Source organism: Polyodon spathula, chromosome 41 (assembly GCF_017654505.1).
Source record: "Polyodon spathula isolate WHYD16114869_AA chromosome 41, ASM1765450v1, whole genome shotgun sequence".
NCBI lineage: Eukaryota > Metazoa > Chordata > Actinopteri > Acipenseriformes > Polyodontidae > Polyodon > Polyodon spathula.
The window spans coordinates 299,815-321,975 of NC_054574.1; the positions used below are offsets into that span (position 1 = coordinate 299,815).

At 41.2% G+C, this 22,161-nt stretch overlaps 1 protein-coding gene across 3 annotated transcripts; it reads left to right on the forward strand.

Moving 5' to 3' along the window:
* Positions 1-21,291, forward strand: tbx4 (T-box transcription factor 4). 3 transcript variants are annotated; one of them, XM_041236526.1, is made up of 9 exons: positions 1-117; positions 8,493-8,642; positions 8,878-8,972; positions 12,969-13,088; positions 13,767-13,914; positions 16,957-17,109; positions 18,101-18,189; positions 18,525-18,772; positions 19,486-21,291. In XM_041236526.1, exons 2-9 carry the CDS (start codon positions 8,496-8,498, stop codon positions 20,079-20,081), a joined length of 1,596 nt encoding a protein of 531 aa, XP_041092460.1. In that variant the 5' UTR covers positions 1-117; positions 8,493-8,495; the 3' UTR covers positions 20,082-21,291. The 3 variants fall into 3 exon arrangements, with proteins under 3 accessions (XP_041092460.1, XP_041092458.1, XP_041092461.1); XM_041236524.1 differs by lacking the exon at positions 1-117 and adding an exon at positions 3,959-4,307; XM_041236527.1 differs by lacking the exons at positions 1-117; positions 16,957-17,109 and adding an exon at positions 3,959-4,307.
* The last annotated feature ends 870 nt before the right edge of the window (positions 21,292-22,161 follow it).

The following is a 22,161-nucleotide window of genomic DNA, read 5'->3' on the forward strand; positions in this document are numbered from 1 at the left end:
CTTCCATATCCCTCCGAAAAGTAAGTGCCTCTTCAATTGAGCAAATGAACAAATCGCGTCTCTTATAAAGCGACGAGGGCCTGAGGAGAGCTGAGCGCACCGGCTATATCATATGAGGTACGATCTGGCATTTGCAATCATGTGGAATATTTGTTTTATGACTCGAGTTTATTCATATAAATCAATATATTTGAAGTTTACAGTGTAAGATATTCAGTGTATATGCTGTGCTCTCGAGGCATGTCTGATGTGAGGGGGGAGGGATCTGATTTTAAACAACTTCACATAAACCTATTGACAAACTTTCCACATGTGAGTGTGCGACCCGCCACTCGCTAAACATGTGCGATATTATATACAATGGAAGTTACTGTGCTTTAATTGTAAATGTGATGTTTTCCAGCAAACGGGATCGCTATTAAATGAATTGTGCAATAGTGCACATCATCATCATCATCAAACCAACACCAAACTCACAACTGGAGTGGAATGGTATACTTTTTACAATAACACAATGTTCTGGTGCTAGTAATTTTAAATATGTATTGTGTGCCTCCAACATAAAAACAACAACAACAAAATAAACAAACAACACATTCGGGTTTTTTTGTTCTAGTCATATGTGATCATTTCCCCCTCAAGTTGATGTGCATGGACAACTAACGTTCATTTAAATATTTTTATACAGATTAATTATTGGGTTTTCTTCTAGTTTCTATGTGGAGATTTCTCCATTTTGATTAAAGGGTGACCAGCACTTTGTTGTGGTTCTCAAAGCAACAGGAAGAGCTTTAACTGTTACCCTGCTCCGATAGTGTTGCTGGTGACGGCTATGTATCTACATGTCTTTATCCCTTTCCTTACAAGACTAGGGTATGGTATGATATTGCAGAATCGGAATCTCTGTGTTAAAACCAACAGGACCTGGTTCAGTTTGAAATGGGAATAAACGGGACTCATTTAAATTATTGTCATTCTTATTATACTATTATCATAGTGTTACTCTTAATATAGTGAATTTTAATATTATTTATTGGGGGGGGGGGGGGGGGGGGGGTACGAAGTACATACACAATACAAACACAGTGTATCCATTTGTTTGTGTATCATTTCAATAATTTAACATAAAAAAAATTCAAAAGATTGTAATATGAAGGAAAACAGACCCAACATCAAAACCACTGGCATTATGTATTGTAACCTTGTAACCATTACATTGTAATATATATATATATACAGAGCAGAAAAAAGTAATGAGGGCATTACGTTTATTTAAGAATCGGTGTGTTAAAATACGTGAAATGTGTTACTATTCCGATTAGACACGTTTCAACGAAAAGTCCAATAATTTGATATTCTATTAGAAACTTACATGAAACGAAGCAACCACTGCAAACACGTTAGGTGCGACAACACAACGACCTGAAAACAGAGCCATAAAAATGGTATTCATTAAGGGTAAGCCTGTCGGATGATTATAGCTTAGCGATATGCACCAAACACAAACCGTTTCAATACAGAAAATGAATCGGCAGCTACACGAAAGAGAATAGGCCCCACACTCAAGAAAGCATGGAATAGAACGGCTGCACCTCTTATTATTATTATTATTATTATTATATTATTATTATTATTATTATTATTATTATTATTATTATATTATATTATTATTATTAACAGTAGTATTATTATTAGTATAGTATTATTATTATTATTAGTATTAGTATATTTAGCAGACTCAGAGACCTATCACCCTAATGTCTGAAGATCACACCACGGGATCTCCTGTGTGTGATAAATGTAAACAAAATATATAGCTGCATATACCGCAGCAGAGAATGCGTATCTTCCAGCTGTTGCAGTGAGTTCATAATAGTGCCTACATGGCTCTTATTAGTAGTTTGTAAATGTAATAGTACACACGTGTTATGGTTGTTCAATAATGCTTACACTTGGAAAATCACGGAGTTTGAAAGTTTAAAGAAACTGAATCGTGTTGCCGCGCATTGAAAAATCACAACCGAAACACAACGTGTGCTTAAACTGCTAGGGTTATTTTAGAAATGTTTGAGTAAGTCCACTGGACCTCAAGAACGCCTAAACAAAGCTTTTAGTTTATTAATAGCTAGAAAAACACGTTTTTGTAGAAATGAAGAATGGGCAGGAGTTAGACATGTTAGCTCCCATTCATCTGCAAGCTCCCCTTGGCATAAATCACAAGCCCACTTCACCCCATGGTTTTATTTGTAATTTATGAGTCTTTCAGCTCAGTGCCACGACCTATTTACTTTAAAACCACGGCCATATTTTATATTTCATATTGTAAATACTACACGGACCTCTCTCTTCTCAAGGTGTTTTTTTCTGCTTATACAACGCAATAATAGAGCAGGTTTACATAACGCCACTGCCGATATAGCGGGTCTGCATCGTTATCAGCGCGATCACTCTTTCATTATATAATTCCACAGGTATATCAGTGAAGTGAACAGAACAGTTTCGGAACGCATACAAACAGGATTATCAGACTACAATAGTGTGCAAATGTGTCAGAACATCTCAAGAGCGGGCATTTATTGAGCGTTGCACACACACACACAAAAGTATGAATTTACTACAGAAATTAGTTATACATGTTTGCAAAGTAATCGTACATGAAACTACTTCAAAACTAAAAACACAGCTATGTCTGAAAGTGTCTTTAATGATAATATTTAGTATGGCCATCGTTTTGGATTTAATAACAGCTTGGCATTTCTTTTGGCACTGTGCCTGTGTGCTTTCTCGAAATCTCTGGTGTCATTTCATTCCATTGTTCTCGAAGTTGTATCAACAGATTTTCTGTTGTACTGTTGGTACTTTTGTCAAGTCCAATAAACTACAGAAGCCAATGGGGTGTCCTGATACATTTATACACTGCTGCATTTAAAAAATACTCATCGCAAACCTTGCAATGTTAAACTGTAAAGAGTAATTATTAAAAAAAAAAAAAAAAAAAAAAAAAAAAAAAAAAAAACAATAATAATAATAATAATAATAATAATAATAATAATAATAATAATAATAATAATAATAGTCCATCTATTTCTATTTTACTCGGTCATACTGTGTAGTTTTAAATGTTAAAGTTAGGTTGCTTATGATCAACCCAATCTGTATTATTGGAATGCTATTCGTAATTGGCCTGTTTGTTGTGGTCTTCGCTACCCATTCATATTGAATACCTCTGGACTTTCTTAATAGCCACACCCTAATAATTTGACATCTGTTATGCGCATCTTCAGGAGTTTTCGTGGAATGTTCAGCAAGTTTATAACGAGGGGGTCCACTAAAATGAAGAAATCCAAATTACCCAAACTGATGCCTTTTCTGCATGGATAAAGTGGGTCAGTCCATTACTGGAACCCCCTCAAATACAGTGTGGTGATTCTGTGTTCCACTGCATAGGTTTAGATCTATCTCGTCAGTAACACCCAACACTCGAAAGGTGTTTCAGAAAGTGTTTAAAATATAAACACATTGTCTGGAATGATGTGAACACCGTGAATACTGTCCTATACCGATACAGATTAAACGACCTCAATGAATAAACTTTTTAAACATGATCTTCGGTACTGTGCAAGATGTCACTTTGACAGATCTGTGGTATTTAATATTGCAATATACTGTACATTAGCTTGACATACATTATAATGTGTTATTTTATAAAGATAAGAATATGAAGTCTAGAGATGCTGTCTATATTCTCTTTGAATTAGTCTTTACATCACTAGCACAGAAATCTGATAGTTTTCTTTTTGTAAAGTTTTAAGAACTGAAAGGGTAGAGTATATGAGGCCGGTTTGTTATTATAAATAATATAATGTAAAATATGATGTTATATAATTTGGGGTAATTTGTATGTTTTGCGTTCTACCAGTGCAGCGTCTCTATGATTGACAGGAGCAACGTCAGCACTGGCGAGCAGAGAGCAGGAGGGAGAGTCGAAGAAAGAAAGGGCCAAATAATTCACTCGGTTTTTTTTTTTTTTTTAAGAAATCAAAAGGCACGAGTAAAACTTTTTGTTTCTTTACTAGTTCACAGAAAACCCGTACTCCCAACATACAGAGATGACACTCCGCTCCAGACCAACAGCCTTTATCATATACTGAGGATTCTCGAATAATCGCTATTTCTGTAAAAAAACAAAACAAAACAAAACAAAAAAAACCCAGTTTATTTCTGGTCGGATTTGGTGTTCTGTATTCATTCGTAAAAGCTGCGGATTTTGACTGGAATGCTGGAACCCTGCCTTTAGAATCAATGAGGTAATAATACGACTAAATACACGCGCTGGTGCTTTGCTGTCTTAGAATTTGCTTTTGTTTTCAAAGTCTCCTCCTGGGTAGCGTAGCTCACATTGAGACCTGTGCGTTATAACGAGATTTAATCACCACTGTCTTTGGCACATTACAGTACAGCCTGTCTTAAATGCAGGAGTCATATTTTGGTCAAGTTATTTTTATTTGATGGTATTATTATTATTATTATTATTATTTATTATTATTATTATTATTATTATTATTATTATTATTTTTGATGCGGAAAGACTGGTTGTTTTCCTGCTTGTGAATAATAGAAGGTTGCATTCACGTCACCTTGTTCCGAAGTGTTTTTTATTGAGGGATCCAGTGGAGATGCCGATCTATCAGTCAGTTGCATTGCTGTTGTTCATATAGCGTATTGTAAGGGCCTCTGCTTCTGCAGTAGCTACACAGCAAGGGAGCGCGTTATTATTTTCAGTTTTTGAAATTAAGCAATTGCTTGATTTTGAGTCCATTTAGGGGGACATCGTCAAACTGTAATTTATAAGGCTGCCCCAATTACATAAGCATATGAATATTATATAAATTATTATATTTTCAAACACAAAACTGCAAACGCCTTAATTCAGGCCTGTACCGCTACTTCTAAAACACTGTGTGTGTGTGTGTATATATAAAGATGTAAAACAATATTAACCTGAATATACATTACAAAAAGCGACGCGAAAAACAAATAATTGGAGTCAGAAGAATATATATATATATATATATATATATATATATATATATATATATATATATATATATATATATATATATATATTAGTAACTGGGGGTCCATTTTGTTGTGCCATTATTCGAAGCCTTTATGATGTGCGTATCTGTGAATGCAATGTCGATTGCTTTACTTGTAATAACCTGGACTTTGGCTCAAACTTTAAAGAAACACATCTAAATATATTTTAAGATGCTGTTTTGTTTCTCGTTTTATTACAAGCATGGAGGTTTATATATATATATATATGTCTTTGTCTGGACATTTCTTGTGTTAGTTTTTCTCTGAGACACGACGTCGTTGTGTTATTATATTTTATTAACCCGGGTCCCAATCATTAAGAAGTTGTGTGCAATTACAATTAACAGCAACCGACGACTTTTGTTTCTTAAATGCAATACTGACTCAGTGATTACTGTAAGACTTATTTAGTTTACTTTCAGTTTTATTCCAATTTTTTATTTTTTTTTGCGCTGTAAATATTTATTTACAAAATGATACAAAAAGTTCATATTATTTATCACAATAATAATATTTTTTTTTTATCAATTTAAAAGGGCGTGTTTATAATGTTCCCATTTGTTAACCGTTACTATTTTATTATGTAAACAATTGTAGTATTGTTTACATCTTAAGAAAACAGTAGGCCTATATGAAATATACATAAGCTTATTTACGCATGTTTAACCTTTATATGAAGACAAAGGGACAGGTTCACAATGCTTAATACACGCTCCTAATAACGTGGGCTACTTCAATGAGTATTTATTTAATTGACTTGCATTTCTAATAATTATAATTACAGAGCGCTGTATCAGATAAGGCGCTTTCATATAATAAGTTGAACGATTACAATTCAGAACTCAAAATATGTCCATAATAGTAGAACATTTTTGCACACTAATTCATTTTCATTTGTTGATTGATATGCGAAAAGCATGTGTGACAGCAGCGCCTCTCAATATAAATAGGAATAATATTATTACATTATTAGAATTGTATATATTATACAGGCTTCACATATTGCAGAGGACGTGCTAATGCACTGCAGAGCGGAATAATCAGAACGTTGTAGTGCCTTACAATAGTAAAAAAAAAAAAGTTTTTACGTTGTTATTGTTTTCATACCTTTAGACTCAAAGGTCCAGATAAAAATACATGCAATAAGCAGCTATTACAAACACAACAGGTGGGAATAGAAAAGTAATCCCAGCTTTTACATACTCTGCTTTAGTTCCTGAGATGTAAAAGCACCAGAAGCTGTATAACCACCTACTGCTGCAGGTAACAGCAGGTTTGGCTCAAAGAGTGACGCAGTGGCAGGCAGGCTGCATATAGAGCAGGCCTTTAAAATACGTGCCTGTCCTTCTGATATACAAGTGTAAAGTGGCACTGCTGGTATGCTCAGCAATGGAAAAGAGTGGTCACTGTGGGAGCAATGTGCTGAAGTCATGCGTTACTTCACTACATTAGAATAACTGGTACTATGCTACTAACAGTATACAGAAAAAAAAGCTAGGGCCGTTCAAAATGAATTGGATTGAGAAAGGTAAGGCAACCGTGCCTCTTCCAGTGTATTCCATTGCAGGACTTCGTTCAGACCAGGTCCTTCATTCTATTGATCTCTTGCCGGTTCCTATTAAGGAACTGGTTGGAACGAAGACCTGCAGTGGAATTCACTGAACTGGAAGAGCCAAAGATGCCTTCCCCTGAGTGAAAGGAACAAGAACAACTCAATTAAAAGCTGCAAGCTATATCTTCCAAGCGGTTAATGCATTTCTGATTCAAGAAGGTCTTCACTGTGTTGCAATGAGCTCCATATTTTGTAAAATGAATGAATCTTAGCAGTGTGCCTGCACGTTGCTTGAGCCCATATTCTACTGGTAACACATGTCAGTTTGTACCTCGACCTTGATGAATGTGCCCCTGTGTGTCCAAGTGATGCAGTGCTTAGGAAGGTACAGAGGAAGGTATCAGCACTGTGCTCTTAGGAAGGTACAGAGGAAGGTATCAGCACTGTGCTCTTAGGAGTACAGAGGAAGGTATCAGCACTGTGCTCTTAGGAAGGTACAGAGGAAGGTATCAGCACTGTGCTCTTAGGAAGGTACAGAGGAAGGTATCAGCACTGTGCTCTTAGGAAGGTACAGAGGAAGGTATCAGCACTGTGCTCTTAGGAAGGTACAGAGGAAGGTATCAGCACTGTGCTCTTAGGAAGGTACAGAGGAAGGTATCAGCACTGCTCTTAGGAAGGTACAGAGGAAGGTATCAGCACTGTGCTCTTAGGAAGGTACAGAGGAAGGTATCAGCACTGTGCTCTTAGGAAGGTACAGAGGAAGGTATCAGCACTGTGCTCTTAGGAAGGTACAGAGGAAGGTATCAGCACTGTGCTCTTAGGAAGGTACAGAGGAAGGTATCAGCACTGTGCTCTTAGGAAGGTACAGAGGAAGGTATCAGCACTGTGCTCTTAGGAAGGTACAGAGGAAGGCATCAGCACTGTGCTCTTAGGAAGGTACAGAGGAAGGTATCAGCACTGCTCTTAGGAAGGTACAGAGGAAGGTATCAGCACTGTGCTCTTAGGAAGGTACAGAGGAAGGTATCAGCACTGCTCTTAGTTAAACGTGGCAGAGGAAGGTACATTTCCACGGTGAAGCTCTTGATGTGCTGCAGTCTTAGTGCTGTTGTCAGCGCTTATCTTTATTGGCTTTTCCCAGTGTCTGCATGAGTTTAAAAAGGTCTGCTTGCTCCCCTTTAATCTCAAGAGCTTTGCACTCACATTGTTTACATGGAGGAGTTCTTCCAACTCATTTTTTATCAACAAAACCCCTTAACTTAGTTCTTTACAAGCATAACAATTCCAAAACCTGGCTTAAATATAGACTGAATAATCTCAGTGACCGATATCCTGCTGGTTAAAAATAACCAAAAAGTTTGTTTCCAACCAAATGGAGAACTGTCTGAATTCTCCTCCAGACAATGACCTTTCTGACAGCAAACTGGATTGTTGTGCCTATTTACATAAAACAAGGGTTCTACAACTTCAGCAGCATAAATTAAAACATATATTCTGTTTTTCTGATATAGGCTCAATTCAGAGCCATCTGGTTCATAATAACCATAGATACTGTAAAGCACTGGTCAGAACAGGAATTATACATTCCCCGGAGATGGTGTGGTGGCCATCATGCTTGGGGCTAGAGGAAGTGAGAAAAAACAATGACCTGAATCCTTTAAGACCTATTCAGGGTTTGAATTCAGGTACAATCTCTCATCCCCCTCCCCCCACCAGGCAAGATGGTAAAAGTCTCCTGCATAAAAGTCTCCCGCAGTAAAAGCCTAGCACAGTGTGATTCAGCGCCGTGCACATGTACCATGGTGAACTTGAAGAAGGGCTTCCACTTTGGCTGTTCCCTCAGGAGATGCTCCAGGACAAGGTCCTGGCTGTGACAGAGGAAGGCTTCACAGCAGCCCAGTCGGCGGGGCACTCGGAGCCCATCGCGGAGCCCTCCCAGCTGGGTGTGGCAGAAGGGGGTCGCGCCGCGCCTCGGGGGAATGACACTGACCAGGTGAACCCCTCCAACACACAGTGATGCTATAAACTTCTCTGAAGTTTAGTCTACAGCTTTTAAATATTCCAGTGCTGAATTTGCAATAGCTGATTGCAATAGCTGTTTTTCTCTGAAACTCTTGCCTAGGTTATTGAATTTACTGTTCAGTTTAGTTCAAGTGAACGTTTTACCAAACGATTTTAGAAGACAGTTCTTAATATTTGTGTATGTATTTTTTTGTTGGATGTGTCAGAATATAGAGAACATCAAGGTGTGTCTTCATGAGAAGGAGCTGTGGAAGAAGTTCCACGAGGCTGGAACGGAAATGATCATCACGAAGGCGGGCAGGTTGGTGAATGAAGGAGGGTGGAGAAACATCTTCAGATGCATCAGAGCTCACAATCACCAAGAACCACACTGACCCATCCTACTGTCTAACACTGAGCCCCATCTCAGAACCACACTGACCCATCCTACTGTCTAACACTGAGCCCCATCTCAGAACCACACTGACCCATCCTACTGTCTAACACTGAGCCCCATCTCAGAACCACACTGACCCATCCTACTGTCCAATACTGAGCCCCATCTCAGAACTATACTGACCCATCTTACTGTCTAACACTGAGCCCCATCTCAGACTGACCCATCCTACTGTCTAACACTGAGCCCCATCACACTGACCCATCCTACTGTCTAACACTGAGCCCCATCTCAGAACCACACTGACCCATCCTACTGTCTAACACTGAGCCCCATCTCAGAACCACACTGACCCATCCTACTGTCTAACACTGAGCCCCATCTCAGAACCACACTGACCCATCCTACTGTCTAACACTGAGCCCCATCTCAGAACTACACTGACCCATCCTACTGTCTAACACTGAGCCCCATCTCAGAACCACACTGACCCATCCTACTGTCTAACACTGAGCCCCATCTCAGAACCACACTGACCCATCCTACTGTCTAACACTGAGCCCCATCTCAGAACCACACTGACCCATCCTACTGTCTAACACTGACCCATCCTACTGTCTAACACTGAGCCCCATCTCAGAACTATACTGACCCATCCTACTGTCTAACACTGAGCCCCCTCTCGTCATTTAAAAAGAAAACTAGGCCACTAGTCAGGAAAGTTATTAAATATGTTTGTTGCGTGAAGAATGTTCCTTGCCACATGGCATTGTGGCTTCCATAGTTCCTCAGTGCCCGTATTGGAGACAGCCAGGGTGATGTTTTAACTTGTATGAATAGAATATACTTTAATGGCCTTGAGCAAAAGTTTCCCTCGATTGTAAAAAGAAAAATGCTAACTCTGCATTGTAGACCAGAACACCAGATAGGAGACGCTATAGTTTAGAACTGAGAACTGTGAAATTGGAAACAATGTATTACATCCTAGACTAGATATAGAAAGGGGTTAGATTGATAAATCAATCTCAAGGCTGAATACAAACGCAATAGATACTTATTATAACAGATATAAAGCGCCACAGACGCAAGATAAACTGGGCAGAGAGAAACTACAGTACGTATTCAAAATGCCCATTAAAATCATTTTAATAAACAGTAAAGCAATGGCACGTGCAAACCAGTAGCGAATATTTAAATCCTTTTAATTGGAAGTCTAAATAACAATGCTTTTCATCTGAACAAAAATGATATGAAATAACAAATTAAAATCCAATTTAAGAAAGGACAAAAATATAGAGCTGCACATGGCCCTTCAAATAAAAGCATGTGCCAGATATTCTGGGACTTTTTACTGACTTGTTTGTCTTCCTTTCTTTTAAAAAAAACTTGGACCCAAGTCCTGAAATGAACTCGTTTATAACCCTTTTTCGCAATTAAATGTCAAACACAATGGATTACAGAGAACTCCCCTTTTGCATGATTAGGAAGTTGGAAGCTATTTTTTTTTAAAGTACTGAAGTAATGAGCCGTGTCTGGTGTTTTTAATACTCACCCACGTGAAATCAGAAAAAAGCATGTGAACAGGTGAATGCGTTTCATTATGATAGTGTGGTTTGGATTATAAATCCATTCTGCCGTACTGGTGTAGCGAGGCCAGAAACTGACTCAGGGAACTACTGTATTTGATATAATTTACATTCCTGTTCATACTGAAGAAGAGGAAGCAGAACGATAGCATTCACTTTATTATTATTATTATTATTATTATTATTATTATTATTATTATTATTAGTAGCAGTAGTAGTAGCAGTAGTTAACAAAAGAAAACCCAACACAAATGAAAGCTAATGCTGAGGTTAATGAAGCTCCTTGTCGAGGGCTGCCACCCTGCTCGGGTGTCCATGTAACTGGGAGTTCACTCACGCTTGTGTAAACGCACTACATAGCAACAGCTTGACAAATGAAGCTCTGAGAAGAACTCCAGTTGAACCTGCTGTAGTGTTTGTTATTCTGAGGTCGGGCTCTGTCCTAATCCAGCACTTCAAAGCTAACGGTACAGTGTCTGTATACAGCGAGTCAGAGCGGGCTGGCGTGGGTGATGAGAAGAGAAGTAAGAGGCTCTAGGTTTCCACTGACATGGAGAGAAAAGGGAACTCCATCACCAGGAGACCCTTTGATCTGCTCAAAGTATTTTCAAGAAAAGACGCCATCCGTCACCAGCTGACACGAGCGGGGCAGCGAAGAGAAACAGCTGACACGCGCTGTCAGAAAAAAGAAGGAAAAGAGGCAGCTATTATTAGATTACTTCAGTAATGCTTCAAAACAATGGCCGCAAATTTTAATGAATTTCAATTTGAGTTTCCTCACTGGAGTAACACCTGAATAACAAATGTTTTTATGTTATTTTATAATAATTTTTCTAGTCCAGTAGATAAGAAGAAAGGCCATCCATTCATAATGAATTCAAGTGGAACAGCACAGGAATAGCTGTGAATGCACTGGAATTCAGAGGAATGTGTGCCCATTCATTTAAATGACTTCCAATTGCAACATGCAAGCTTTGTGTACAGGAGTAGGACTAAACAAGGGCCTTCCAAGGGGAGAGCTGAGAGCAGTATACCTACAAGCGCTGTGCTCTCTCCACACTGCAGCCTTCCACCATGATCTAGAAATAGAGCCTTGCTCTCCCAGAATCCTGTGCAGGGCCGCTGTGGGTTTAGATACCAGAGAGGCTGGGTAGCTGTCTGCCATACGAAGCCCACATGGCAGGGCTCACTTCTAAATGCCATTAAAAAGCACTTAAGGTTTATAAGGGTGCAGGTTCAGTGGGATGAAAAGAGAAATGATCTTCGAGGAGCATGAAGAGGCCCTTGATGTAGTTCAGGGCCGTGTCATATTAATGGGCTCTTAGTGCTCCCCCTCTCCTCGAACAGTAACCTGTTCACCTGTGCAACCTCCTTTCATTTCAATCAGAGTTTTAAAAAAAGCAAATGTTTCTTCTAATCTAGACAAGCACTTAAATGCACTGCGGACCTGAACAGCCCGATACATTCTTGAACTGCTTATAGGAATAACGGAGACCCTCGCGCTGTAGTCACAAGTGTTATTAATTCAAGCACATGGCTTCCTAGTGCATTTCTGTGTGACTCGTGTGACCGAGAGGTCCATTTGCGAAACAACCCCCTCCCCCTGACCCCTCACTGACGCTGAACCAGTAATCAACATTCATTCTTCGTCAGCTGGCACTTCTTCTTAACGTGCGGCCGCGGTGATCTTACTTAGGAAATGTGGTTATAAGGGCTTTGGTCCATGTAATCTCAGGCTCATCTGTCTGGAAACAAACACCTCCTGTGGCAATAGCACTCTGAAGAGCCGCTAAAGCTCTGGGAGAAGGCATTAGGGCTTTTCTTATCAGTGATTGTCATCAGGTTGAAGTCTCTGTAAAGACACCTTCCAATCCGCTTTCGTTCGGGTCACTTGGGTTCACAGAGTTTGAGCCTGCGAAGCTCCGGCCAGAAAGTGCATGGCTTTTTATTTGCTTTAAAAGTAGGCCAGCGAGGATTTTAGAAGTCATTGCTGGGCTTCATTTTCCACTGCAGTAATGAATGATCTTCACATGTTTCTTTAAACCCCGGGACATTGCTCTGTGTAGCTGGGACCTCATTGCATACTCATACATAGGTATTCTGCACAGAGGTATTCTGCTCACAGCACATTTCAATGAAAGCTGCTTACTGCAGTTTGTCATAGAATAGATATCTCTGGAAACCTATTGATCCGATTCAGTGCTATAACATTATAGACCTGCAATACAATACTGAAGAATTACCACTCTCATTTACACTTTAACTCAAGCACCAGAATGGGTATCTATTGCACCTGTTACTGTCTCCTGATGGGCTGGTTTACATTGTCTTGCAGGAGAATGTTCCCTAGTTACAGGATCAAAGTGACAGGAATGAACCCGAAGACCAAGTACATTCTTCTGATTGACATTGTACCTGCCGATGACCACCGATACAAATTCTGCGATAACAAATGGCAAGTGATCGCTTCTCATTTTCCAAGCTTTAAGGATCAGTGGCTGTGCATTCTAGGAACCGGGCGCTGGGGGGCCGCCAGGAATTTGTTTGTCTGCACTTGGGTGTGAGTGTGACCACAGTTCCCCATGGAAAAATGATCAGGAGCTCTTTTAAAAATGTCACTTGTGTGTGTAAACGAGGGGGACGTTTTGTGCTCGCGGCTCTTTTTTGATTGAACACCCCTTTTATTAGAAAGAGATGTGATGTATCTGCCAACCTAACACCTAGCAAAATCAGAAGCCATTAGACTGAGCACTGATAAATATGACAACATATGTTCCATTAACTTATCTGTTTGTTGCTGTAACCCAAACAGTTAAGTGATTATTTGAGTAACTATGGCTAATTAAAATAAATGCATAATACATTCTAAGATTGTATAGTGAAATCTTGGCTGTAGTGGGAGGTCCCCTCTGGTATCCCAGTTGTATGTTCTGCATGGTATTCCTGTCACCTCCGCCCTGGTGTCACTCCCTTTAAAGGGGGGGTGGACTGGCCCCCAGGGCTGTTGACAGCTCCTCAGTGGAGTATGGCTTTACACATTGCTGTAAGAATGACACACTTTAAGGAAAGCTCTTTCATGCTGTGGCCTCCCTCCTTGTCATGAGTATTCTTTTGGTTTGGTTTAAATCTGCAGGATGGTTGCTGGCAAGGCTGAGCCTGCCATGCCCGGCCGGCTGTATGTCCACCCAGACTCCCCAGCTACGGGAGCACACTGGATGCGGCAGCTTGTCTCCTTCCAGAAGCTCAAGCTCACCAACAATCACCTTGACCCCTTCGGCCACGTAAGTGAAGAGAGGTGATTGTGCGGGACGGGGCGCATTAAAAGAGAGCAAGATTAAACACAGACATCGCAGGTCCATGTGTATGATTCGAACAGAGTGAGGTGGGAGGGATATATCCCAGACAAAAAGGCTTGATGCTACACCAAGGCTGCCATCAACTCCTGTCCCAAATCCTCTCTCCACTCTCCTGTCCCTATGTTTAAAAAAGAATGGGCACTGCTAATTCCGAGACACATGCACACACTCTTTACACATACACACTCTACTCCTGTGCATTTAGTGAGCTCTTAAAAACAGGATTCCACATCTTTGAACTTGATGCAGGGGTCATCATGCTGCAGAGCGCTGGCGGCTCAGCTACACGCTGAAAGTTCATTTTAAAATGACGTGAGCTCACACAACGCAACAGGCTTTACAAACACAGAAGCTTTTACAGTATGGCGGACTCCAAATGTAGAAACTGTAAAAGCGCAACGAGCAGAATAGGTCGATCAGTTAGCTTAATGAGAAGAAAAAAAATCTACTGCAGCTGAAGGCGAACATATTTTTAAAATAAACACGACGGCGCTCATGGAAGCACTACAGGACCTCCAACAACAGTAACCTCACGTGAAGGGCCCTCTGGCACAGACTGAATTACAATCTCAATGCAACACAATGCAACCCTGTAAAACGCCTTTGCAAATAAACCCACAAATATAACAGACGACAAACATCAAAAAAACCAAATAACACAAATAATGACTCACAACTGAATTACTTTTCTGTGTAATTTTTTGAATAACCTAAGAAGTAATTTTTTTAAGTTTTGAAACTGAACTCACTGAGCCATTATCCAGTTCAACAGCTTTGAGTGAGTGCTGTGGAGACACATCATCTCAGCCCAAAGGGTGCCTGCGAGCTGCTGTCCAATTGGATTGTGTCAGATAAGAGCTCATTAGGTTTATAGCCCCCATGACCAATGCCTAGTCTGACTGTCAGGGTTAGTCTCATGCTTCTGAAGTGATAAGGGAAGCAATTAGGAAAGAGGAAGGCAGTGAAGCCACACTGACGCCCATACCAGCAGGACATTGTGCCAGCAAACACAGACCCAACCTGCTGGAACAGAACGGGATGGGAGAGAACCGAAAACTGGATGGCAGGATGATCAATCAGTAAATACATAAATACATGCATGCATAAAACAGCTTGCAAGAATTGGAGGCCTTCTTTGGGAGCACCAGTTCCAAATTCTGACAATAAGAAGTAAATGATGACAGTTGTATTTAACGATGCACATGTGCTCAAAACCCTCAATCGTTTCTGATCCTGTATGCATGTAAATTAGGCTTTGCATTGGGAGCCAGCAATAGCTGAGGTTTGAGCAGCCCTGGATGGAGACTATCTGTTGTTGCTCAGAAATTTGGAAGTGACGGCAGTTATGAAGACCGGCATGCAGTCATCCACGGATGTTCTCTCATGCCTCAATGTTTTTAACTACCAGTTTCACCCGGTCATATTCTTTCACTTTGCATCTCTGTTTGTAAGCTGCTCATGTTGCTTTATTACAACTGTATCAATATATTGTTACACTATACCTTTGATGTATGAAGGTGACTTTATTTTGACTTTGGGAATATTATCATGTGCGGCACTGAGAAAATTCGAAGGCTACCTTTTCTAGACTTCTTGTACAAATTGTGCACAAACTGCAGTGCACTAAACATTAACATGAGGAAAACAAGACTGAGACATGTGATCCAGGGGTCATCTCAAGCACTGCACCAGTAAACACTGAGAAAGTGCCTGTAAACAGACCCTCTCCTCGGGTCAAGAGGAAAGGGTAAAACCTTCAACAAGTCAAACACCTTAATGAGGGATGGCAGCAGAGGAGGCGCTGGCAGTGACGCACAGCTCATAAAGACCAAGCATTCCTGCCTTCTTTCACTCCTGCCTTCCGCGTGTATCTGGAGAACATCAGCAATAAAAATATTATTCACAAAACAAAGCTCAGCACTGAAGCCCTTGTGCCGGCCAGCTCCCGTGTATCTGTGAGAGATGAGTTCTTCTGCTCCTTTGCCTGCCGTTCCAGCAGGGTATTACATCAGCCTCTTCGTGAACTTGTTATTCCAGACAGCCGCATCAGCAACTGTCACTTCCAGAACCTAAGCAATCAACCCACTAATGACTATCTGAACAGCAACGTCCATCTAGCTGTCTTCATATCAAACAAGAAAACCAGCGGCACCAGCCTGCCCACTTCAATGCCATCCATCATTTACCATCTCAAAGACAGTCGCTTTCGACAGCAATAAGATCCCCATTAATTAAACCAATGCCGGTGCTAAAGGTTGGCATGGCTTGCAAGGTGAGTTGAAAGCACTTGGTGTTTCCCACTGTTGACATGAATGCAGTTGGAGATGACCCAGCTCACCTGGGTCAGTACAGAACAGACAGTGCAGGATTAGAAAGCCATTCAGAAACAGGAGTCCACTCTGCTTCCCACAGCTCTGGCGTGCATCCTGCTTCTCAGTTACCTGTTCTCTACACAGTCCTTCCTGCTCTCAAGACCTGCTGGCTGCCTGTCTCCCACAGGCTCTCTGAGGTCACAGAGCGCTGATCTGCTGCCCATTCCAATAAGCCAGCAGTTGTTTTACTAATCCCCTCCGTCTATAGAATTCAATCCCAACCGATATCAAGATCGCTAGCAGGAAAACCAGCACAATTGAATCGTTTGTATCTCGATTGAAGAGAATCTCTTTGAGAGTGTTTCTACATAGCTGGAAAGGATTCCAAACACAGGCTCATGACTAAACTTCTGAATTTTAATTGTGAAGCTCCTCGGATGCCTTGACATCAAGAGCGTTATATAGGAGACAATCTGTATTGTATTGAATTGAACTGAATTGAATTGCACTGCGTTGTATTGTATAGTCTGGACTGCAGTGGCATAATCAGAGGGAAAGACCAGTGATTAGAAAAGACACTGTACTGTAAATAGGATGTGTTTCAAAGTGCTCAGCTAAAACTGCAGTAAAGCCCTAAACGGGACTCTCTCCCCAGATCATTCTCAATTCCATGCACAAGTACCAGCCGAGACTCCATATCGTGAAGGCTGACGAGAACAATGGCTTTGGTTCCAAGAACACGGCGTTCTGCACTCATGTGTTCCATGAAACGAGCTTCATTTCCGTAACGTCCTATCAGAATCACAAGGTAAGCACGATGGCAGGACTCTGGTGCAATAACGAAACGACTCTGCTGGGGCTGGAAACAATGATTTCTTCCATTCCCGAGATAATGCTGACACAGACGTGCAGAAGTGTCAGAGCTGAGGTACAGACTCTTACTGAGGTTCAACCTGGTGTCAGAGCTGAGATACTGAGGTTCAGCCTGGTGTCTTTAAAAGCCCGAAACACAGACATGTGACTTGGACATGCTGACAGCTTACAGATAATAATTTACTTGGCTGTGCTAAAATTGTTCCAACAAAAACAGTGCTATTGCACTGACACTGTATACTGTCTGTCACACTTAGGTCAGTTCAGAATGTTTAACTCTATTACAAATCAAACTGCCAGATTTTAGACCCCCCCCTGCCCCTGCAGCCAGTGTAACAATGGGACAGCAACCAAGGTGAATTATACAGCAGCAGACACACTGTCCAGTTTGAGTTCACATTGCGGCTGCAAGCTCAGACCAATCTGCTTTTAGAACAGGACTTGAATTTGCTTCCCCCTTCAAATCAGGACGTTTTTGTAACATGACAAACAGCTCCATTGGAATCAGCAGATTGAAACAAACAGAGTCAACAGTTCTTAACCCATTTGAAGAAGTACAAGGATACATGCGCACAGTTTATACCAGAGGTCTGTCTGGGAGGACTGACTTGAGTATTACCATGGAAACTGCTTTAAATACAACTGTAATGTGTTTGTACCTTTGCTCAATCAGCCATGACTCCTCCCGTTGTACAGTACAGGGTTCAACGGTCACGTCATCACGACCAGAAGGTAAATCAAATCCAGGACAGACAGAGACAGTTAAGAGGAAGTGCAATGAAATTCCGTGCAGTGAAAGCGATTGTAGCAAACTTTCTTCTGTGTAGTGTCACACTGGATGTGGCTGTATTACAATTCACTAGTCCATGTTACAACTGAGAAGCCGATAGGACAGTGGTCCCGCACACGTCTTTACTCTGTTCCAGATTACCCAGCTGAAGATTGAGAACAACCCCTTCGCCAAAGGGTTCCGGGGCAGTGAGGAGAGCGATCTGCGAGCTTCCTGTCTGCAGAGGTTTGTGTGGCTCGTTTAGATTTTTTTTTTCCCCTCCTGGTCACAGATAAGAAAAAAAATACAAAAAACTAAAAAAACTAAAATTAACAACTTGTCAGTCTATTAAAATTCCTTGGAAATTCCTGGCATCGTTAAAGAGATTTACAGAAATCGATCCAAGAGACCCGCGCGATCAGATTGGTACATTCCACATCAGGAATATTGGGAATTCTGCATCACTTTCAAGACAGAGCAGAAACAGAGGCTACAGCCTCAGTTCGCATGCACATAGCCTAGGAAGAGAGCAAGGTTATTAGGTTACTTAACCTGTTGTTTTCAATGGTGTTTCTTTCCAGTAAGGAACACCCTGTGATCTCCAAGAGCGTGGGCCGGCAGAGGCTGGTTTCTGCTCACGGCCAGCTGGCTGGTAGAATGGGAGGCAGTGGCGCGCTGTCCGTCACTCATCAAACCCTGCAGCAGCACTATCAGTACAAGAGCAGCACTCACATGCAGTTCAGTGCTTCAGACCCCCAGGAGCGGCCCTTCACTTCCCTGGCTGTACCCCGGGACTCAGGCCTGCTCTACCACTGCTTCACACGGAGAGGTAATGGAGAGACCAGGACAGCACGCTGCTAGCAGGCTCAGTGCTGCCGCTGTTTCAGGGTATTCTGGCATGCTGTGTGTCTCAACGACCCCCTGTTGTCCAGCACTAGCGCTGTGTGCAGCCAGCCTTGTTTTCTGATTGTGCAGCTGGGGCTCATGCGCTAGACGTCACCATGAATGCAAAAGAGCAGCTCACTTCAAAATAACAACGGCTTAACAGTTTGAATGCCAGGGTATCTTCATTTACTGTATGTTGTTGTTGCTTTAAGTGATAATACAAACGTCACTATAAACAAGGAAAATCAACGCGTGTTTTTTACATCATTATTATTATTGCTAGCTTGCATGCACATAGCCTAGTAAGGGCAAGGTTATTATGAATCAAGAAAATGTTGTGAAATCGCCACCATTTAAAAAGATTTCAACTTTAAAAGGAACCTAATCTAATGACCATTATTATTATTATTAGTCAGGATTAGCTTAGATGTTATATAGCCTATATAAAAGTTACAAAAATATATATATTTTTTGTTTATAAAAACAAATAAACAACAAATAACAGATAACTGTGCCTAAGTGCAGTAAATGAGGACTAAAGCATAGTGGAGTTTGCATTTAGCTTTTCTTATTTAATTTTTGCATTAGCATTGTAATTCAGCCCAGCGCTACTGGATGAGGCAAGCATACTTTTCTGTGCTTATTTTATCATTACAGACAACAGCCGGCACTTGGATCTGGCTTGCAAACACCCATATATAGAAGCCCCCTCCTCTGTCCCTGAAGAGCACCACCTCCGCTCAGCCCCCTCCTACGAGCAGCCGCTGATAATCCCCCCATACTGCGGCGAGGCGGTGGGCTCACAGGAAGCTTGCATGTACTCCAGCTCCGAGGGGGAGGATCCCCCCCCTCCACCCTCTCTCAACAGCAACATGTGGACGTCCGTCTCCCCCTACAGCAGCTACAGCATGCAGAGCATGGAGACTGTCTCTTATCAGCCGTTCCCAGCTCACTTCAGCACAGCTGCAGCCATGATGCCCCGGCTCCCCGCCTGCATCGCAGGGCAGCGCTCGCAGCCAGCCGACACTCACCTGAGTGCTTACAACCCGCCTGCACCGGGAATCGCTTCTCCCTCCAGAGAGCGAGCCGCCCCCTTTATGTACGACAGCAAGCCGGGCTCGCCCCATTCGAGCGGCTGCGCCAGTGACTTTCCAGCGTACTCTTCCAGAGAGTCCTCCTCCTTCCAGTACCAGCTGGGACTGAACAGCAGTGCAGGAAACTGGACAGAGCTAATCCCCGGTTCTGCTGAGTAGCCTTAGCCTGTCCACTGTCTGTACAGAACCCAACAGCGGCACCAACACGCCAGTGGCTCCTGCAAACCACCTTGTGCATCAATTTTTGTCACCTCGCCTCTCGTGATGATTTGCATTCGCTCCTGCTGTTTTTAAAAAAATGAAAAATTACATTGTAATGCAGTGGAGTGTCATTTGTGATTCAGGGGACACACTGAAGATGAACCATGCGTGTGTGTATATCTATATATAGTAAATATGGACTGGAGAGGAGGGTCATAATGGAAAATTATTGCACCGAGGGAACACTATTGTTACAGACAGGGGGCTATAATGCCCGAAGCCGCAGGCCAAGGGCATTGCACCCTGGAGGTAACTTTAGTCTTCCGGAGGGGCATTTCATTTTCCATTATGAGCCGAGTGTGCAGGACGTATTTAATATATTAATCAGTCATGAAAATAAGTGAGGCAAGGTTGGATAGTAAATACGGCTTTATATATTTTGTTTAACTATAACTGATACAGCAGAAGTAAATAAAGAAATAACAGCAAATGTTTTTGAAGTTCACACGGTATAGTTATCAAAGTCTTTTTCAGGATCCAGCTCTCCGTCCGCTGCACAATACTCTCTTAGCAGTGCGTTTAGATCCTGGCCGTCATATTTGTTTCCATCGTCAAGCTGAATTTGTCTGGATTTCAGAAAGTCAGAAAACAGTGACCGTGACGTTTGAATCACCGCTTTAGCATCTGAAGAATCTTTCCTTTGCAGTACATTTTGTAATTAATGTTCTGTTAAGTCACAGGCTTTTCAGCAGTTCTTTCATTTTCAGCTATTGTCTCTTGCTGTAAGGAGTGCAGGGGAAAGGGTGGCGTGTTCCTCTGAAAAGGGGCGGGACTGACAGTGATGTGATCCAATCACGTGTCAGAGGGAGGCTATTGTCCTGTGGTGTAGGGATGTCAGGGCAATAGCTTAAATCTATTTTTTGTTCCTATGATGAGGTTTTAACCAATCACAGGCCAGAATTTCCAAGCACAAAACATCTCGTTTTCAATCATTCGACAACGCCCACAAGTCATGGTTTTTAGGCACTTAACAAATTTATCTGTGAAGATTTGCAATCATCTTCCACCAATGGGAGCACCAACCAAGTGAATGAGATGAATAATCAGCAAGAGAAAAAAAAACGCATACACCATTGAAACACCTTTTCCTTAAAATTATTAGAATTATCAAAAAGAAAATTATATTTCAGATTCTTTAATATTGACTTAATCTACGTTGTTATTAATTAAATTCACTTGCAATTTGAACCTTGAGACGTGTTTATTGTCTTTTTTTATTAGATCCTAATTTCCATGTATTATAAAAAATAATAACTGGGCTTCAGTGAGTTAAAGGAAAATGATTCCATCTCGGGGTTCTGTGCCTCGACCCAACGCTCTCGTAGTTTATGAAGTCACAGAAACCCTAGAGGGAATCATTTTCCTGTAACTCACTGAAGCCCGTCTATTATTTCTCTCTCTCTCTCTCTCTCTCTCTCTCTCTCTATATATATATATATATATATATATATATATATATATATATATATATATATATACACACACATATATACACACACAAACACACACTGTATAAAGATGAGTCAGTATCTAGTAATGTCAATATTTGTAGACAATCAGCTTACCTACTCTGTGTACTGAATGCAGGCGTGAGTTACTCGGTCAGATGACCTGAGATCCTCCCTCTTCAGCCTAGAGTAAAGGTATTGTTAACTGCATGGCATACAATGTCCCCCGAGAGTACAAACACAGAGGCAGGAATCATTGCAATACTGTACACAGCAGGCTCTGGAGATGTGCAGTACACTTACACACAGTTAGAAAGGACAGTCGCTGAAGCAGGATCCTAAGTTACAGACTGAAGGTCATTAATGTCAATGACAAGCTTTCTGACCTGCAGCTAGAACTGAGCCTATTGCAGGCTTACATGGATAAGCATTAATTTCTCACTTTTAAAAGTATACATGTTATCAAAACATCAGGATATGTTCTTTTTATCCAAACACACAGTAAAAAATCTAATAAAAACCACAGCCCC

Coding starts and splice junctions, on each gene's coding strand:
- tbx4 (XM_041236526.1), top strand. CDS start 8,496: ATGCTCCAGGACAAGGTCCTGGCTGTGACAGAGGAAGGCTTCACAGCA. Junction 8,973..12,968: donor ATCATCACGAAGGCGGGCAG/GTTGGTGAATGA, acceptor ATTGTCTTGCAG/GAGAATGTTCCCTAGTTACA. Junction 13,915..16,956: donor ACCTTGACCCCTTCGGCCAC/GTAAGTGAAGAG, acceptor CTCTCTCCCCAG/ATCATTCTCAATTCCATGCA.